General features: G+C 39.8%; 1 protein-coding gene across 1 annotated transcript in view; it reads right to left on the reverse strand.

Annotated features, from left to right (window-relative positions):
* Positions 1–22,698, reverse strand: part of LOC100162562 (nuclear hormone receptor FTZ-F1) — a 59,625-nt gene that overhangs the window by 11,055 nt on the left and 25,872 nt on the right. The window contains exons 4-6 of the mRNA XM_029488260.1: positions 19,833–20,219; positions 3,348–3,616; positions 1,231–1,965 (exon numbers count right to left, since the gene is read on the reverse strand). Coding sequence (XP_029344120.1) covers positions 1,231–1,965; positions 3,348–3,616; positions 19,833–20,219 — 1,391 coding nt within the window. The remainder of the gene's footprint in view (positions 1–1,230; positions 1,966–3,347; positions 3,617–19,832; positions 20,220–22,698) is intronic.

The following is a 22,698-nucleotide window of genomic DNA, read 5'->3' on the forward strand; positions in this document are numbered from 1 at the left end:
TTCTACTCACACACACACACACACACACACACACACACACACACACACACACACACACACACACACACACACACAGATATATGTACATACACACACAAATCGGTTTCAAGTCTTTGGGCTTTCTGTGCGCCGCAATTGCGCAAAAACGTGCGAGGCCCGACCGTCGCGCTACCGTGAATGCGAGTGCGTTGCGTACACAACAACGACGACGACTTGCTGAGTGCTTGCGCGTGTGTACGGCGGCAACGGCGGTGAACTTGGCCTCATTTTTTTATGTTCGTATACCCACACTCCACCTCCCCGCCCACCGACAATCATATTTGCACCCAACCCGAACCACCGCGAAACGATCGGTCTACCGTCGTTTTCGTATAATGGACCGATCACGCGCGCGAGATTGTACATATTATAATATTAATATTATATCATATTTTTCAATACGCCTATCTATATAGGTTTTCGAGTCCGTGAATAACGCACATTGCGTACATCGCCCATCACTCGAATATATTAATATTACATTATACTATGGGTGTATGTGAGGTGGGTATACACTATATACGCATGTATAGGCTACCACCCATCGAACGGTAAAAGATCGGGGTTTTTTCCGACTTAAATCTGCGAACTCGGCTCTATATATACAACTGTTTTTATCACACCATCATAATAATATTTTAACCCACCCGTCAATGGGAGAAAGAATGGAATAAACTATCAACCCCCAAGCTCAATGAAAATGTGTCCGACCTTGGACCTTCTCCGCATCAACACCACAAGAATGTATGTGCCTTTCATTAATCGAGTCAGATATCAGAATAGGAGGCATTACTCGCATGAATGTAATGAAGAGAAAAAACCCTCCCCGATTTGCTAATACTGTTGTAGTATCTCTGTCACAGTTAAACATATCTTAACAAAATGCAGAATATATACGACGACAAAGAGAGTAAAGTATTCAGAATCTCCGAAAATCTAGCTGAAAAATACAATTCTTATCGGAAACACCTTATCGACTAATTATTAATGAAACGTAAACATATAAATCAAAACATAACAAATAATACTTTATCTATTGTTACGTATGATATGTTATTTACTCTTGCTTTGTATTCCTTACATCTGTATTACATTTTCAATCAATGTTACTATTTTTAACTATATGTAATCTATGTATATCTAACTCAAGAGTATTTATAATAATATATTGTTACGTCCAATGATCGTTACCTTCAAATCTTTGAAGAACACCGAATTCCGCGCCCAGTCCACCTGCGAGAATAGATTCTGGTCGAGCACCTTGCACATGAGTTCGAAGAGATCGACCTCGCACTGGTTGTACGTCTGGTTTTGCAACAGGCCAAACAGTGAACTCTGCCACTCCCGGTCGTCCAGTCCCTGCACGAAGTCCCGGATCATGGGCGACATGCCTTTGACGCCGCTGCCGCCACCATTAGCAGTCGCGGCGGTCGACGAGCTACCGCCACCGTCCACCACCATCTGCTGTTGCTGTTGTTGCTGCTGTTGCTGCTGTGGCACGTGGTGTTGCTGCTGTTGCTGCTGGTGCGTAGACAACAGGTAGTTCTTAGGCGACGACGGTGGCGACCACATTTTGTTTACGGACAACAAGTTCGAGGCCGGTACTACCGACTGCTGTTGCTGCTGCTGTTGCTGTTGTTGTGCCTGCTGGTGATGTTGCTGGTGTTGCGACGGCGGGACTCCACCGTTTGTACCGGTCATGTTGGTCACGCTCGTGCTATTGTTGTTGTTGTTACTGCTGCTAGTGTTGTTATTATTGTTGTTGCCGTTGGCCGAAGCCACGATTTGCAGCGTCATCTGTGAGTGTTGGTTGACCACACACGTGGTGCCGCCGGCGCCCGTGGTCAGAGACCCGAGTCCGGCCTGGCCCAGAGCCACGGCGATCGGGCTGGGAGACGAGTCGGGCGAGGATGTCAACGAAGACACCTGTTCAAAAACAAACATATTATAATAATATATCACAATACTAAATCTATGGGTTTCTGAGTCGCTGGCATGGGATACACTTTTAGTTTGAAAGGATGTAAGCGCACTATATTTTTCTTCTGTCTCTTACCCTCGCGTTGCAACAAAGCAAATGAACGTTCAGCAGAACCAACTTGAGTTCTTATATAGCTTTAGTATTCGATTTAATTGGCCTATTATAAAACTTAAAGCTACGGACATTGTCTGCAGTTCTATTACGTTGACTTTTTTTTTTTACGATGATTCAATGTATGTTCGAGTTATGAATTTTTAAATTGTAACATTTACATACCTACTAACTTGCATATAAGTCGCATAAAAATTGAAATATTGTAAAATTGTCAACGTAAGAATACGGTCAATACGGATAATTTTCTCAACTTAAAGTTCGATAATAGATAAATTCACTCTAGTACTGAAGCTAACAATACACACACAAATTTGGTACAAAAATTGTCTATGTCACGCATGGGGGTCTGCACAGTGAGAAAATAAAATAAAAATAGTGCGCTGACATCCTCTTCGGAGCGCAAATCGCCCGCCGTTAATAAAATATCGAAACCCACGAGACGGGAGGCTTTTGACTCACACTGAGCGTATAATGTAGACATAATAATAATAATGGGGGTGTCGAGTTTTCATTTCGTACCAGTTTAAACAACTACGCACATTTTGCTGAGCCTACGCGATCGTGTAGGACAAACACCACATCGCAGTCCCCAAGAACTGCAACGACGGACGAACGCTGCGCGTTATAATATATGATGTGAAATTGATGAACGCGAAAAGTTACCCACGCAAATACAATATATAACATTGTTATTTTATTATGATATGCGTTCGTTCGATGGGAAAAACAGTTTCGATGCAGGTGTACACCACACACCGTTATTATTATTGGTACTCAGAGACAATAACATATAATTTTTTTTTATATGAAGCTCACCGTCGGGTGTACAACAGTTTGAAAACAGAAAAATCGAACGCCGATTATAAAAATATTATGTGCGTGCAATGGTCGCCGCAGTGGCGCAATATTGGGAACGATGTATATAGGTAGAGCAGATAAAAAATTGATCACGTCGTTGCAAATAGGGGCGGTGTGCAATAAATTATTATTGTATGCGTGCTTCCTATTTAATATGCAGCCGCATCGTAGGTACGTTTAAAAATCGTGATTTATGATGTTTAATATTATTGTATACTGCACCGAGAGACGGTCATCGACAACTGGTGAATAAATAATCATCGTTGTTTGTGTTAGGTAATTTTTTTTCTCGTACGTTTCCGAACCGTAAATACTATATTATAATATAATATGAAAACCGCGAACGACGTCTCACCTGGGGAATCTGAATTTCCTGTTTGATGTGCAAACTGGACACCGAGGATGTGATGGGAGAACCAGGGTACTGGCCTAGCGTGACCGCGTCGCCGGCCAACATGGCGAATTGGTGGTGGTTGTTGGCCCCGGCCGACGTGACCACGCCGCCGCGCAACGTTTGCACGGCCATCTGTCGCTGACGCATCATCTGCAGCTTTCTCGCCCTGTCCCGTTTGTACATGGGCCCGAATTTGTTTCGGCCTCCTCGCATCCTGTCCGCTCGGACGGCTGAAAAACAACACGACATACTATTAGTCAACTACACTAAACTATAGTATACGATCTAAATGATAAATGTATTTTAATATATTATTATAGGTATATGTCTATATAGGTACTATATACCTGCACTGAGAAACACGTCATGATGAAATGACGTGCATATATATAGACGATATAGCTAGGGTTGTCAGGGGGGGGGGGGGGTCGTACTGCCATAATCTTGGTTGTGAAATGGAATTTGTATTTAAAATTTGTTTTCATATTAATATGTCTTTACTGGCTTTAAAAATATTTGCCTAACTAATATATTATTATCATATTGCTTTGAACCAAAATTAAATTGCTTATCTATTTTAATAATAGGTACAATAAATATATAATACATTTTTATTAAAATATTAAATGAGAACGTAGCGTAACCTCATCTCTCTCCCTCAACCCAAGAGTCAGTAGTATAACATAAAATATTTTAACTCTCAAACTTCCCAACCCATATACCTATTATAAATAATTTATTATTATGTGGCTGAAGCTTTTGGCGACTATAACAACCCGTTACGGTATTGTATATTGTTGTGATTCTGTCTATATATTATAATATAATATATCGTCGCCACGATAATAATAATTAAATAATTTGTTTCACAACGTCGTAAGAGCGCTAAAAACAATGGACCACGATTACGCCACTCGCGACTGACGACGGCGGCACGGTGCCAAATAAGAAACGGACGACGGAAATCCTGTCTCATAGACAGCATGGAGGGGTGAAGGTATCGCCGGTGGCGGAGATTAACGAACATGTCCGCGAAAAAACAGCGCCCGACCACCTGCAAGTTTGCGTCATTGAAATTTGATAGAATATAATAAATATAGCGACCGTATGATATAATATCGAATTCCAACTATATTACTGCTGAACCCTGAGCCGATTTGGCGGTGGGGGGGGGGAGAACGATGGGGGAACATATTAAACGCGTGTAGTTTAGAATTTAAATCAGAAAACAGAAATCGACGAATTTTGCGCTAAAGCGCGATAAAGATAACAATAATATTATGAGCATCGCCTGTCGACGAGGATCTCGGCCGAGAAAATGATCGTTCCGATACAATATCGAAAAATATTATAATATACGAATTCGATGTACTCGGTGGGGGATAAGTGTGTAGACTACATTTATTATAGGTATATATTATACGAGTACCTGTGTTTTTCGTCAACAATGGTTCTCATCGCACAGGTTTCCCCGCCACGTCTGTACGACGGGAGAACAATAATGATAGTGAAAAAAATTTAAAAAAAATAAAAAGTACCTCCTATTATTAAAGTTATTACCAAACCGACATATTATATTATTACTATTACTATACGCGAGACGACTATGGAACGTGTTGCATACGACGACGACGGTAGAAGAGGGACGCCGCTCGGCGTAACGACGAATCCGACGGCGGCAACTGTATTGCATAGTCATCCTCTATATTATGCTATATGTATATATATTTTAATATTTTATTATTATCATCGTTGTCGTTGTCGTGCGACTGTGCGAGTATAATATATAGGTACCATGACTATGACTCTGTGCACACCCGGGTTTGTACGAAGAACACCGAATAATATAGTTTTTCACCATCGTTATATCGTTATTGTTACAAATGGTTCAAAAATAAAAATAAAAATATTAAAAAACTCTCCGCTGAAGAGTTTATAGATGTATTAGTTGATATATAATGATATATTGTTGACGGTTATTTGACCGTCGCGACAGTATCTTAACGACGTGAAATCGAAATGGGTCAGTGGTTTCAAATTTAAAAGAAAAATAAAGTATAAACTACATACATCCCGTCGTACATGCTGCAATCATTATATGCAATAAACAATAATGATATAATAATATATCGACACACGCTTACTGGACCCTGTGGCAGCCATCTACCAGATACCACCGTTGGACGACGACGACGTGACGTTGCGGTGTATTTTATTCTCGGTTTTACCTTAACGCGCTTAAACAGAACTCAATTTTAAAATATTACAATATTTACACTGTACGCACAATAATAATTCTTAGGCGCGTGAGTGTACATAATAATATTGTGTTATACAAGTCATAAACATTAGACGCAGAGGGCGAGATGATGGGGAGGGAGGGGCGAAAACGACTTTGGGCCGTCGACGAATATTATTACGCCATGGCGAGAAGTGAACGAAGAAAAAATACAAACATTTTTGCGGACGATATATTATAAAATCCTAATCGCTGACGCGCGCACGTCGTTGTACCATTATTAAAGTTATATTTATACACGACGACGATGATGTTGATATTGTTTTTCTTATATTGTGTACCTACCAGCTATATCTATTATATTATATACGTTTTTTTTTTAATATAAAATAATATAATGATAATATATATAATAATTACGCGCCGGTCGCACAGATCTCGGTACAAAAAAACAAAATATGCTGGTATGGTTGCCGTAAATACAAACCGGTTATAGCGCAGGTTATGACGCACGGGAGTAACGAAAAAAGAATTAGATACACACGGCGGATAATAATAATAATAATAATACATAATAGGCGACCACCGATTGTGATAATAAAACATATGGTCGTCGTCAGTCGATTATAATATTAGGATCGTGATAAATCTCCACCGCGATATCTGCGCTCTATCTGCAGCACGCCAACTGCCACCGTACGCTTCGAATTTGGAAGAAACGTCAAAATAATTGTAATACAAAATATACAATATAGAATCTACTATGTACATACGTTAGGTATACGTCATTATGCAGTTGGAAGTATAAATCATAGAATCCAGTTGGCTGATCGAAATAAGATCAACAATATTATGATACAATTACGTTTTATACATGGTTTCGGACAAAAATTAAGATCACAAAACCACTAATACAACCCAGGATCGATAGACGAAAATAATAATAATAATAATAATAATAATAACGATTTAATAAAATATAACGTCGGTTGGGGCAAAAAGGCGTATTTCCGATCGGATCTGAAAATATTACTATATACACATATCGAATAATAATAATAATAATAATAATAATAATGTTATAATACGCATGAAAGTGCGTGTGGTGAATTTGTGAGCATTGCGCCACGGCTCCATTGCGTAAGGATATGCGCGCGATTTCAAAACGTAATTTTAGTGGATACATATCGAGATTGGGCGTTAAAACGAAAATAATTACAAGCGCGCATTGCGTAAGTTACGAAATAACGTCGTCGTCGCCGTCGTCACCACCGGCGCTGTTACTGCTGCGATCCATCAATGGATGGAATCGATTGCGGACTATAGGGAATAATCCCGTTTCTATAATATACCCTTACCCCGGTGGAACGAAGGTATATGCGTATACTATAATAATATAAAGGATAACGAATCACCGCCGAAGGATTTATATATACAACACATAATATTGTTACGTCAACCGAACGCCCATAAGTTCGACTTTAAATTTTGATTAAAGCTCAGCTTTTCTTTTTCAGATTGCTATCGAAATCCTTCGAGTTATTTAACCCGAGTCTCCGGAATTAAAGTGCTATATCGTAAGTTCGATTCCGTTTCCATTCGCTTCAAGCCGCTGTTATCGTTGTTATTATTATTATTATTATTATCTCGTCGCCGCGTACTATTATAGTCGCCGTCGTTGTCGTCGTCCGATTATGCTACCAGTCGATATTGTCCCGCCGGTCAACATATTGCTCGGCGCTCTTTGCGGAATTTCCACGGTTGTACGTTATCGCGAAGCTCGTTAAAAACCGATCGCGGCGAAATGTTTACGAGCGTATTCATGGGACGACAATAGTATAGGTAATATAATATATAATATCTATAAGAGGGTCTTTGGCGGCGACGAGCTTATAAACGATAGTTGTTGAGATGGAATAAGACAATTGTTGTTAACACACTGCAAATATCACAATTATTCGATAAAATTCGATATTATCATAATATTTCAATATTATTTGTACGGTGCTCGGATGTTGGGAACGAGACGGAGGGAGATAAGGAGGTGACCGATTTTTGTAGTTGTATATTATATTATGCACTCGCGTACACAAACACGATCTCGAAGGCGTGTGGCCTTGAGAACAACACCACCGCCGAAGTCGCCACGAACGATGGATACACGCCGCTTACGCAATTAAGCGGCAGCGCTGTAGCTACGCGCACGCGCGCGACTCGGCGGCTATGTAATAATATATTATTCCATTAAGCGGGGAGGTGGACGACGATTGTGTGCATATTATTATGTACTCGCCTAGCGCGGTTGTTGCGACGTTGCCACCGCCGCAGCCGCAGCCGCCGGCCGGTCACGGTGTTCGGAGACTTGAACGCCACCGCCGCCGCCTTATCCGTCACGTGCAGTAATGATATGTACGTACAAGGAGAGAATATATTCGGAAAGAAAAGAATAAAAACTCGAAATTACAATAACAGTAGCGCGTTATTAGCCTGCAGGAAGACGAGGTGGAGGTGAGCGGGACCGAGTGAAAACGCGCGTCAAATCGCCCGACGATTATTTTGAATAATATGTTATTATTGTACAATGCGACATTATTATTATCATGGCCAGAGGTTTTTGATTCTCAGACGAGAGCTCTGTTGTTGCGTTCGATCTAATGATCTGCATATTGATTGATCGATTGCCACTCGAAGAGAGAAAGAGAGAGATACGTTTGCGATCCCGACGATGTGGCTGTTGGTAGCCAAAGACCGCGTGTGCGCGCCAGTGCGAATGCGAATGCGGCGCCGGTATATATTATTATTATGCACACGATTTACGGTCAAGGCCATTCGCCTTGGCCCAGTCGCGGTGGAGAAAAGTGAGTGCGCCACGAGAGTTATGAACATATAATAATAATATAATAGCTTGTATATAATAATACGAAAGAAAGTGCGTGCAGAACCGCTGCCGAGTTCCGCTTTTACTTTCTTCGGGTTTGCCGACTCCTCGCACGTATCCATCACCGAGGAGCGAAGGTCGTGCCTCAGGATTAGCGTAATACTTAGCGTAATCGTAATTGAGCAAAATTGATGCACTTTTCGTCCGGTGCATAAGTCATCATCGCTGCAAACGAGATTCGACGAGACTGCAGTTGACACAAATTTGCAACTGCACTCGCACGACTACAGGCCCGAGAGTTTACGACCGGTGATATCATATTGTATGCGTAATGCCCATCAGTGATACTGACTTGGTTAGCGGTTGTCGGTTGGTATCGCGGAAAAGAATTCCTAAAGCAACCGAATCGCACTAGAACACAACTAGAATTTATCGCATGACACATATACGATAAATTTATGCAGCCTGTACAAATGTTTTACAGCGACTACCTTTATCCCAGATAACAAGACAAACGAGAACGCGTCTGGATGATATAGATAAGACGTTGTTTGTGAGGCAAGGGTGCACAAATTGTAAACAGATGATAAATTGGAAACGCGGTACAGACAGGTTCTAAAGAAACCACGCCGACAATCGGTGTAAGGTTTGTTTGGACTGTAAACACGGAGGAGAAACATTAGAGAAACACAGTAGAGTTATTTATACTGCAAATATAGTTTCGTGTAACGTGATAACTGCAGACAAAGATAAAACGATGTACACCTATAGTAAATAGTAATTTGATGAAATGACAAGTTTTGAATTTTGTTTAGAGCTATGGTTTGAATAAACCATCTCGGTTGCATAAAATATACACACATTATACGCATATATATTATAATATACCTATGAGAATTATAATGAAATCGAGTTCACGGGTTAAACCTGTGAGTAATAGATGATACGAATAAAATTGATATTCCATAGGAAATATAAGACAACTGCAGTAATGGGTGGTATTGTATACTATTGTATATAGGAGAGAGTTGTGAAGTGATTACAGACGTAACAGATAGGTAATGAATTATACACATATATATATTATAGATAGACGCCTACCTAAAATAATATATCTCCTAGGTGTACATAAAAAAGAGCCAAGTCGTTGTTTGAATAGTGATGAGTTACTGGAAGAGATATTACGTTATTTAAAGTTACGTGTTTTTAATGTTGGAGAATTCTAGCTCATTGTGTACCAATAATCTGTATACGCATATTCGTCAAAATCGGTTAATTTGATTTTTTTAACAAATCTTGGTTATCAGTTAAATGAGTTAATTATATATTCCCACGTTTATATTGGCAATACAGGTATATAAGCGCGGGCTCGTCATAAAGTATAAATGTATAATAGTTACACAACATAATAGTACATATTATTGTCAAGTGAGTCACGCATATAGTTTTTGAATATATTGCAAGTGAAAAATATCAATTATTCCGTTTTTCTTCTATTAAACGAATACAAATTGATCGGATTTTTTTTTCTCTCGCGAATCTATTCTTGTCTGAACACCAGGAAGAGATGCTCCAGAGTTGAAGGTCTAATGGTTGTACGGATAGATATTACTAGGAAGTTGTCGTCGCGTTGACGCTGCCGTTGACGTCGGGTTCACCTTGATTATCACGCCGCCACACGCCGCCGCGGTGTAAACAACAACCCGGAATGGACACAACAATGCATACCATTTTCAACAGGAGAAATATGTACTCCACCTCTCCCTACTAAACAGGCCCGATGGATTATTACAAACAAAAGCTCACAAATCGAGTTAATTTAAACCATTGAATTACCTAACAGGGAAACATTTCGGAATTCTGATAATGGGCAATGAAACGGAAAAACAATATTGATTTTGTTTTACAGTACCTACACAGTATATATGTGTACCATATATTACCTACCTACTCTATTATATTGTACCTCATACGTATTAGCCTCACGGGGCAACCCCAAGGGGCGCTCTATCGAAACCGTACCGATAACTTTCTAAAACTAATCTATATTATGACATTATTATATTAAATTACAACGGGCATATTGTTGAGGCGTCTATTATCATGCTGTGATTAGGTATTATTTTTGTTCTTATTGTTATTGAATAATTAAGTAACAAACGCCTCGGGTCAATGTGTATATTACATACGAAGACTGAGAACGCAAGTCCTACTTTTTACAACACACGCTGTAAGGAGATTATAATTCGAAGCCTTAAAGTTCAATAAGAAAAATTGTCCTCAAATAGCTAATAAATAAGCTAACTCTATAAGTAGCTGTTACGAAAAAAATGTTATCTTGAGTAAATTTAGTTTAGGTACCTGCAGATGGTCTATGAATATTTTCATGGCGCCGGAAAATATTCAAGTAGGTTTAAATCAGGACTGTTTATTTTTACACAAAAACCGATTAGATCAAATGTTTCCAAACGTCAAATCGTAATACAATACAATATATAATAATATAAAGCGGATTTTATTTTATTATTTTTACTGCACACACGAGTAGACTAACAAAATACGTTGATATAAAAAAACCGTAATAAAAATATTTATTTCAGTCACGTAATAGTGTTTCGTTTAATATTGTTTAAACTTGTACAACAATTTCAATTCCGCCACCATGGCGCGGCTATATGTCATTATAGAAACGTTATTATTTTTCCTCGAGAAGAAAACTGCACGGATCTATAATACAATATACGATATTGTCCCGTGTGCGATCGGGTGGTCGCAATGGAGGAACCTAACCTTATAAAGCCATATTGATGGCAATTGTTTTTCCCTCTCTCTGTATATAATATATATATATATGTGTGTGTGTGTGTGTATGTCTATGCATGTGTATACCCCGGGGAAAAGGAAAACGTACGAATTAAAGAGGACTGCCCCATAGTGTCAAATCCGTGAACAGTGCGGCAGCGAATCGTGCTTAACCTTGACAACTTGGCGTGGCGCTATGTTCTCAAGGCCGAAAACGGCACAACTATGATAATACGCGCAAACCGCGCCCGACGGTTAATCATCGTCATCTTCAATATACTCATATTATCATTATCATCGTATCACCAAACCGTCATAATATAGTGCATACACCCCACGTAACACGGCGGCGATCATGCACGGCAAAATTAACAGTCGTCGTCAGTTTTCTCTTTGCCCCGCTACCGTCGCTGCCCACCGGCCAACGCGCCGCTAAGTTCGTCGGAGATCGTTTCAAATAATATTATATACTGTTTTGTATATATAATGTGCGTGTGTGTCGTCGTCGTTGTCATATCGGATTGTGAAACTGGTTGTACCTAATAAAATTAAATAAAAATTCGGGCACGTGACTATCGACAGGTGGTGGTATAGAAGCAACAAGAGAATGGGCGGGCGAGTGCGCACGCGGTGTACGCAATGGTGAGGCCGAGTTTGGAGAAAGTGAACCCGATGTCGTGTACAGACGTCTATATAATATATAATGTTATACAGAAGAAGAAGAAGAAGAAGAAGAATACGATATGTAACGTGCGTACAATAATGTGTATACGTGTATTATAATAATGGTATGGTATAATATATATTATGTGGTAGTCATCGGAGAGGGGAAAGTGGAGGGAGCCGGCGTGAGAGATATGGGACGCGTGTCTCAGCGCAGGCTGAGGCAACCGACGAACGGCGACCGTTGCGTAACGTTCGCTCCGGGCACGTCTACAGACATTGACAGTGGCCCATTTCAACGTTTTGATATTACCAACCGTCAAACGTCCAGAAAAACGGACGGATATTGAAACGGGACAAGGAGAAACGACGTTACAACTAGGTAGAAATAATTTCATAATAAAATCGATTTCATTTTTTTTACTGAATCTTTCACCTAATATAGGTACAATGGTACATATCCTATTATAATAATTAAATACGACGTTGTTCGTTCGATCAACCGTCCACTGCATGGGTAATATATAATATTAACACGTGGAGAAAAATAATATAAATATAACTGTACGGCTGCAGCAGACCCACAATATCCGACTAATAAAAACATAGCTCAACAGAGTCAATTGCTCTTTGCTGCGTTCATCCGTCCGTAAATTCATCACGGGCGGACGCGGAGCGCATTTAAAAAAAACAATATATGCATAATATAGGTCTCGGAGCGTAGAGACATTTACGACGCGACTATGTACCGCCCACGTGATACCTCTCCACGAGCAGACGTCCCGCCGGTGAAAGCCGGACACACACACAAACACACACACATACACCATAGGTTATAATATTTCGGTTGCAACCGCACCCCAGACGCTTTCGACATAAAGTACGGCCCGTACAGCAATAATTGTCTGGACATTGTCATTCAAAGTTATTTTTTTTTCACGTCTTTTCGGTGCCAGTGCAACTGTGCGAAACACGGCGACGACGACAACGAAAAAAAAGGTAATAAAAAATCCGAGTGAAAACGTCTGCCGCTTTGTTTTTTTTTTTCGAAAGCAAAAATGCACGCGCACTAAGCCGACCGCGGTTAACGTGTTTTTCCCGGGAATTGAGATAATATTAATATTCTGTAGGTACATATGCGAGCGCACTTGTCACATGCGTATAATAACGTACTATATTGCGTACGCGTATTTGCATTCGGTTTTCGAATCGTTGTGGATATTTATTTATTGTAATATATAACATTCATAATAATATATAATAGGTAATAGCATACAGACGGGAGTCGCCGCCGTCCGGGTAGAATATTATTATGATGCAAAACCAAACGAATGTCGCAAGACGCGGGCGAAAACGGACGGAAAATATCGATTCGATTCGGCCGACGTTTTGAAATAACCGACGGCGGCAATAGTTTTACGGATCACCAACCAACAGGCATTTTTACCCCCACAGGTCGTTAAAAATTAAAAAACGCGAAATTCGTTTTTTCCGTTAGAACACACACACACACACACACACAGCACGACCGAGTGCATGTGTCGACACTAATACCACGACAAAAACCCAGCGGCGCGCGCGAATGTATCGCCACCGCGTTTGATTTTTAATGCCAACGGATTTGGGGCTATGCGAAACCATCAAACACCGTGAACTCGGATAACTCGATGTTAAGTGCAGGCGTGGTGTGGTATAAATATTGTACAACTATGGGATTTAGGTATATGGGTTGTGTACGGATGATAACATTAAAAAATATAAATAGGTCAATCCACAGAAACGCTCGTTCGAGAAGATGGCACGAGGCACGCAAATTTTGGCGCCAAATCGTCGACACTTTAGAGACCGTTAGAAAAACGTATATATTTTAAATAGTAATCAATAAACGTGCGACGCGTACACACACTCCCAAGAGTATACAGAATTGCGATAATTAATAAAAAATAATAATATTATTGTAAATAAATATTAAATAATATTATAATGTCAGCAGCGGCATTAAAAAACGCGTTTATCGTCGTTACGTGACGACCGCGGATGAGGCGGTGACGGTTGGGTGTTGGCCGACCACGTTCGTATACATCGAGAGAAACCTATAACGTCGACGGCTACGATGATGTGACCAACGACGGCGGGTCCGCAGAGTCTCGGGGGCGGTCTTCTTGTTTCCTAATATTATTAGATACTGTTTTTTTATCCCGATGGACAAAAATATTTTAGTAATAATCAAAATAACATATAGGTAATAATATATTATATTACAATAATGTATCTGATCGGATTGGAGTAGGAGAGAAAACGACGACGACGACGATTCGGCGGCGGCGTAACCATCGCCGCCGACACCGGTCTACCGTACAATGACCGACACACACATATATACAACAGAGAATATTCCGATCGGCCGCGCTCAGAAAAACCGGTCCCCCGCGGCGGCGGGGCGGAGACGCGTCTCATTATAAAAAGCAACGACGACGTGCACGCGGCGCACCGGTGCGCACTTATAGGGGCATTGTAACGAAAATGAATATAAATATCGTATGAGAGAAAACCGACGCTCGATTTTGATATGCCCGACAATACGGGGAGAGGAGAGCTTTTTGACGATGGACGAGCGTGTTACTCCCCCTCCCAGGAAGACATGATTTTTATTTTTTATTTTTTTATCATTGGACTTGGTAAATATTATAATATTATATAATATTATTATCAGTGGTACAAATCGTTTTGTTTTAGGGGAGGGGGCAATCCTAGAAATTTGCCAGCCAACACCCACCCATCAACATTAATCATCTACAATTCCACAAACAAGTCTTTTTACTGCTATATGTGAGTTAATCATACGCAATACATTATTACATTTAAAATATAATTATATAAGTATAACATAACCTCTATCAGTCACTAGGAGATTCACCATAAGCACACATACCTTTTTTTAAAACGAATATGAAAGTTTAGGATGATAAATATATATAACACGAATAGCATGATAAGGGAATCACCCATTAGCAACATCTTCTGAACCAAGTTAATAGGTTTCGACACCAATAATTACGTTACGGTATATTCTATGTGTCAAGATTTTCGGAAGAGAGCGATACTGGACACATGAGAAAGAGCGGGTGATTGCTATGCGTATTTAAATGTTGGTTGAAATGTTTATACCTACATTATTTGAGCACACGTATACCTACCAACAACAAATTTTTTGAAAGGCACACCCCTCCCCCGAGTGCTCCCCGGGATTATCACCACTGAATTTATTATGTATATCGGTTTTTCAAACATTTTTATAATGGTCTGTGCTGTTTTTGACCGGCAAACGTTTCTCAGGCCCGACGGTTTTAAAATACGTTTCCAAATTCGTACGCGGTCGGCGTGCAGGTGCGGCGGAGAGAAAAAAACTAGCGTAATAATTTGCCGCCGCGGGCGCAACTGGGCCAACGGGGCGTGCGGGGGGTGATGTTGGGCGGAGATTGTGTGACCTACTCGCCGGGACCCTAATTAAAGGAGCGCGTTGCGAAACGCCTAGGCCGCGCGCGCGCTCGTGTGTGTATGTGTGTGTGTGTGTGTGTGTGTATATATGAGCAAATATACTCGGGTAAGCGTGTATGAGTATACTCGTGTGTGTGTGTGTGTGTGTGTTTGTGTGTATAGTTCGCGTGTACTCGCCCAGCAGACACATACACGTCTGTAAATGTATAATATGCTAATCTACATTCTGAATGCATTGTGTGTGCGTGCGCGCGCGACAGCAAAAGAAAAAACGCAAACACACACTCACACACATACACAAACATCAAACCGCACCGTCGAGAGTGAGAAGAATGATGACAACTATTGTGCAACAGCCTACGCGCGCACACACGTACCTGCAGGTGTGTGTGCGGGCGCGCGACTCGATTTTCGTTTTCGTTTGATTATTCGTTTGTTTTTCGTAAAAAAAAAAATATATAATATCCAGACTCGCTTTCGCGCGGCAGATAACGCAAGAAACTAGGTAACCGCCGCCGTAACTGAAATATTCTCTCCTACCGCTGCCGCGCCGTAACGTTACGACGGATTATTAATGGTCCGTTAACGAGTCTATACGGCGCGCGGGGATTTTTGCACAACACAGTGCCGCGCGCGCGAGAGCATATTTCCGAAACCGTTTTTCTCGAAATATAAAATACGTGCCCTATTTCGATATATGCTTGCTTGACAACCCCCGGTCATAACAATAAAATATTATATACGGTATCGGGTGTACCGACGACATAATACTTTACAATATACAACATGTGAAGAATTTATCGCCACCACCCGGCGATTCTAGTGGCCGAACAAATGGTACCTATAATAGATTATTATTATAAACGCGACACGCGCGAGGCTAACGATATAATATATAATATCGTTGGGAAATCGATACAAGTACCTATTCATTGTTATTATTATATTATTATACAACAAGTCTTTGGGGAGAATTTTACCACCCACACTGCACCCGAAAATTTCTAATACACACGCATCGCGTCCTATGTTTTCGGCTATGCATATAGACGCACGTATACATAATATTATGATTTACCGGCGACGGAATAGGAAAAAAAACATGGAATGCGTTTCATACGAATCGATGCGATTTGTGATGAGCCAATTTTCAAATTGCACGAAACAATCGCTCTATGAAACAATCGACAATGCATACACACAGAACAGGATTTCCGAACGCGATTATCAGTATACGCATAGCGCCCCGGTGGTAAAAAGAACGGAAGTTCGATGCGTATATTTCAATAGAATAACAGATTGAACGCTAACACACATGCGCAAGCGAGCGGGTCACAAACATATTATACGTCGTACAGAATACACCTCGATGTCTATCTATATATAATACTCACTATAGCGGGAAATTAGGTTAATTTTCATGCCAAAACCAATTATTATTAATGATAATAATATTATAAATAATATAATATATACTTAATCGTGTATACGTATGTATGACGACCGTTGTATCATTTAAAATATCTATAAACCATAAAAATGAGCTACATAATGTTTATCATTATTCAATGGTCAACCACATTATTCCCCTCCGCCACCTAACCACCCGGTACACGTATTGTACATATTATAGTACCTATACGACATCGAAAATTAAAGATTATTATTATTATTACTATATAATACGTAACACATAACATGTACATGCATGCATACAGAATACATTATATACATGTATTATATTATATGTATATACATATACAATAATATAATACGTTATACAATTTTAACTTTTTTTTTATTCTTAAAAAAAAACCGAAGGACTGAATAGATTATAAATACAAAATGCAATATATATATCGTCGTTTTATATATGTATTTCTATTATGTATTTGATATTCTACCGGTGGGACGAATCGCCTTGTAATAGAATAGCAGAAATAATAATAGTAATAATAATAAACTGTATGATGTCATGGAAGAATGGTGGAAAGCAATGCATATACAGACGGTGGGAGGGGGGACTCTGAGAAAATCTTGACGATCTTGACACGGATTCGGTCTGTGGAACAGAAAAACCGAGTTTTTTTATCATTATTATCTTTGCGTTAAATTCCCCATAATAAGAGTTACAAAATAGTAAATGTGTTTTTTACAACTTGTTTCAAAAATTTTATATAGCAAGTTTTTTTTAAATATTATTTATTAAAAAACTATAACATTTACAGTGTATGTATTATGTACGTACCTATGTTTACTACCTAATCATACGTAAATATCACAATTTTATTTGTATTTTAAATATGAGTCAATTTTTTAATATGCATTATAATATGATATAATATATAACATTTTAACTATTGAATTTATCTAACGTGGTATATCAAAATTATGCGGTTTCCTGGCAATTATAATGCATACATTTTATTATTTGCACGAGTTATTACTGCTATACTTTATTCGTTATCGTTTATTGAAATATAAATTATTTTACACATGACATATTAAAAAAAAATGATACACAATACTTAACTATAGTTAACTTTAGTTTATTGACCGACAGATGAAAATATTGTAGGTTTATTTGAAATTCTTTCCCAACGTGCAATACATAATTTCGATAGTTTACGTTGAAACGATGTATTAACCTATGTATTAGGATAACATAAGTAAATAAATAGAGCACGGAGTCAAAATAGGCTTAGTACTTGAAATTTTAAAATAAAGACAGCGGCCTAAGCCTAACATCGGAGCAAACTTTTAAAATAGCATAAGAAAATTGTAATCTACTTGATGACTACATGGTGGATACTGTTTCTGAACATCGTGTGCAGGAATATATTATACGGTTTTCTAAGACATCGGTGGTTCTATAATTTCCACATAATACTATGTATATTATATACCATAATATACTATGTAATATGTGTATTGTGTATGGGAATCGATTCCTCCTGTCGCGTAATAAATGGAATACGATTTTAATAGCAGACAAAATTAACACCACGGGTTACCCGTCAATAAAAATCAATACCACTAAATATATTATTACTATTTACTACAATACATATTATAATAATAATATTATAACCATGCTTAGACAAAGACCCTCCCCCCCCCCCAAAAAAAAAACAGTATAAAACAACAAACTCACATGTGGGTATATTAATATTGTAGGCGCATTGGAAAATTAAAATAAAATGTTCAACCTCGTGGTTATGCTGTATATGCTCTGGAGCATTATTAATAATATATCGCAATACTGACTTTGACGGTTAATAATACAAACAATAAACTAGGTTCGAAAAAAATCGAAAATACGGGTCATCAAAGTTGTACTTTTAAGCATTTTTTTCCTGTACGCGCGGCTGGAAATTCACAATAATACCATGCGACCCGCATTTCCTCAAAACACAATTATTAAACGCAAATACTTAAAAAAAAAACATATATTTATATACATATAGAAATAATGACAAATCGATCATCCGAATTTAATCTGCACGCCGAGGCAGTTGAAAAAATTTCCGAAATACAATACTCAAAATATGCTAACCAGTTTGTTGGGCAGGAATTGAGAGCACCGCAGTCTCGTATTTTACAAACGATATTATTATCCCTACACATTATAAAGGTAGTAATGTAGTAGTATTAGTAGCGTGTTGACAACACACACACACACACTAACTCGTTTTTCGAACTCGGGAGAGAAGCATTTAATTAAAATAATTGGGCGGATGATCCAAAATTGTACAGTTGCGCTGCTGTTTGCTGTATACGTTCGGCAAATATGAACAAATCCCTCGTAAAATTTATTAGAGTTGTTTTACGTATATCATCATATTGCCCGGTGACTATAATATAACACGACAAATTACTACAACTACATAATAATAGGTGATATACGCTGCGCAATTTGAGAATTTAAACACTAGACGTTTTATTTTCGTACGTCAACATATACGCATGTGAGACAAATGTGATTTTCAGTCGTATTCTTAATCACCTCAGACGGCGGGCGGAGATGATTACTGACAATATATTTACTATTTAATCGAACAAAATATTATATGAACATTTTTCAAAGCAAATAATAATAATAAACCGTTTCCGACGAATACGTATTATTTTAGTTACACGAGTAACTGAGTTATACGATTTATTGATATTTTACTAATATGTGAATTTAAGCAACTGCCGTTTAAGTTTTCGGAGTGGATATTTTATAGAAAACAACTTTTAAAGCTCAATTTTATGCTAGCGCTAGGTTGTATGGATGGAGGTAATCAAAACAGACCCGTGAAGTGTATATTTAAATATAGTGATAATATTAAAAATAATAAAATAATATAAAAAAGACACTAACCTTCGAGTTTCATGCCGACTTCGAGACATTTCTGGAATCGGCAGAATGGACACCTCTTCCTTTGGGTCTTGTCGATGTGACACGACCGCTCGGCCACGCACGTGTACACCTTTTTGTTTTGCACGGTCCGCTTGAAAAAGCCTTTGCATGACTCACACGTAAGCAGACCGTAATGGTAACCGGACACCTTGTCACCACACACGGGACACAGTTCTTCGATGCCCTCTTTAGTGTCGGGCAGCTCGGAACCAGTGGCCGACGGGTTGACGGCGGCTGCGGCCGCGGACACGGGCGTACCGCCGCCGTTTCCGCCGACGGCCACGTACTGCTGGAGGCCGTCCATGGAGCCGGACACTCCGCCTCCTCCTCCGCCGCCGCCGTTTCCACCTGTGGAACCGAACAAATACGCTGTGTCCACATTACCGAGCTGATAACAGCCTTGGTTACTGCCACCCATCATCGAGTACGCGGCGGCCGCGCTGGATGAGGGCGTTTGGTGCTGGGGCGGCATGTACTGGTACAGGGGCGGCGATGAGGCGGGCGGCTGGTACAGCGAATCGTCGCCGCCGTCATCGCCGGACGCCTGTGGCGGGCTGAGCCCGAAATGGGACAGATAACTGGCAGAGTGATCCATGCCGGCTGCTAACATATGATGTACGTACAGGGCGTCCCGGAGGGGCACCCACTTGACACGCGGATCGCACTTTTCGTCACGAATAAGGGCTGCTCGAGAGCATATTTTACTAATGTACTATTGCAGGGTGTTGGTTGGGGAGTAGTGGTTATGGGGTGATCGTCAGGCACGAAAAAGACCTTACAATACCCGGAAAAAGTTCTTCGGCGGGTTTGTTGGTACAACGACGGCCGTTGCGACGGTGTCGCGCTGGAATGTCGTCGCTGTATATAGTTGTTGGCCACGCGCGGACGCGGGGGGCGGCTAGCTGTCGGCTTTCGTCATATCTATAATATGGCTATTGCACTGCAGGTTGGCGAGACTCGTTTGCACAACAACGCGCCCGGTCCGATTTCGTCACTGTGAGACTGAATCGGGCGACGACGACTATACAACGACGACGAAACGCAATCGTTGCGCGGCTCGGCGCACACACACACACACACGGGCGCGCGCGCGCTACACGAACACACAACACACGGGCGCGCGCTACACGCTACACGCACCGGGACCGGTGGGGGACCGACACACTACTGGCGCGCGCGGACACTGTACGACGACGACGACGACAACGGCGGTGACCAAACACGAATAAATTCCGAAAATTATTAAAGTAATAAATAAACGGCTATTTATTATTAATATTATAAAAACGATTTTTCCGAATTATATTATAATCGTATAATATACACACTAACTCGAAAATTAAAAATATAAATAAAAAATATTTTAAGCGTAAAATAAAGCGATACAATTTTTGAAAAAAAAAATTTTACAAGTACCGCGAGACGATGTATTTTATTTTACAACGAATCGAGCGCGCTCGACGAACACATGTACGAAACTTCGCGGCAGAGTCAGGTTAGCCGTGGCCGTAAGATCGGATACCACACACACAGACACACTGACACGGACGGCACGACGAAACGGCTGAAACAAGTGAAAGTGACGGGGCCGGCCCGTGGTGGGGGCAAACGCGTAATGGCTGTGGCGGCGGCGGTGGCGGTGGTAGCAGCGGCGGCGGAGGAGGCGGAGAAGGCGACGGCGCGGTCGTACAGTCGGCGGCGGGGCATAGGGGGGATCTCAATGACCTACTTTCAATTCTGTATGTGTGTGTCCACAATGAGTCCGACACACGGAGCAGGCGGGTTAGCAAGCGCCCGCGTGCGCGCACGCGTGTGTTTGTGTGTGTGTGTACAAGCGCGGGGGGTGTTTATGTATATGAATGTGTGTGTGTGTGTGTGTGTCTGTGTGTCTGTGTGTAAACGCGCGCGTTTGAATACGCACGCTGAGAGGGGTGGTGAACGAAGATACGCGCGCGTCTCACCTCAAGGTTGCTTAAATAATTAACTAATATAATATATTATATATTTGGAGGGAAAAAACGAGTTAAGTATTAAATTAAAGTAACAACAACAAAAAAAACCCGTAATTCACGCGTAACAGTTCTGTGTATGTTATAACTTACAACTTTTAAATTTTAATGTCGTACTTATGTTTATACGTATTGTATCGATCGCGGGATTTCGATAAACATACGGTTTATTATATATTTAATACCCAAATTTTACATATTATATTAGGTGGTATACTACAGTTTTTACGAAACTTTACTCAGGACAAGTCAAAACCTCAAAAATATACTGCAATTGTATAATTTTTTAAACAGATTAAACCCGAAACATGGTATAGTACTACAATACTATAACATAAGATAATAATATATTAATAAAATACCTACAATGATATAATTATTATAAATACATTATTGTTATTTTCCAACGTTGCAATCACACTTTTTTAAACTTTTAATGTTTATTGTTTTGTTGATTAACTCCTGCACATAAACGTATAGACTATGCATTTTTAGATGTATTGGTTTTACAAAAAAAATCACGCATATTTTGTCAAAATAAATTCGTATAATATGAAATAACTGTCCAATAATTTAATCGTTGATTAAACTTTATGTAAATTGTGCGTTAAGTAGATTATTATAGAGAATCAGGATCCTGTATGAGGACAGTTTTTCTATATTAAACCTAATTGATGTGAAATATATTCTATTATTAAAAAGATTTTGGGAAGTGTATCTTCAAACCTAGGAATAGTATATTTACATAACCAGAGTTCAGAGTGTGAAAATGGTAAATGGTTCGTCTACAAGAAAATTATATTTTACTGGTTATAAAA

This window comes from Acyrthosiphon pisum, chromosome A1 (genome assembly GCF_005508785.2).
Source record: "Acyrthosiphon pisum isolate AL4f chromosome A1, pea_aphid_22Mar2018_4r6ur, whole genome shotgun sequence".
Taxonomy (NCBI): domain Eukaryota; kingdom Metazoa; phylum Arthropoda; class Insecta; order Hemiptera; family Aphididae; genus Acyrthosiphon; species Acyrthosiphon pisum.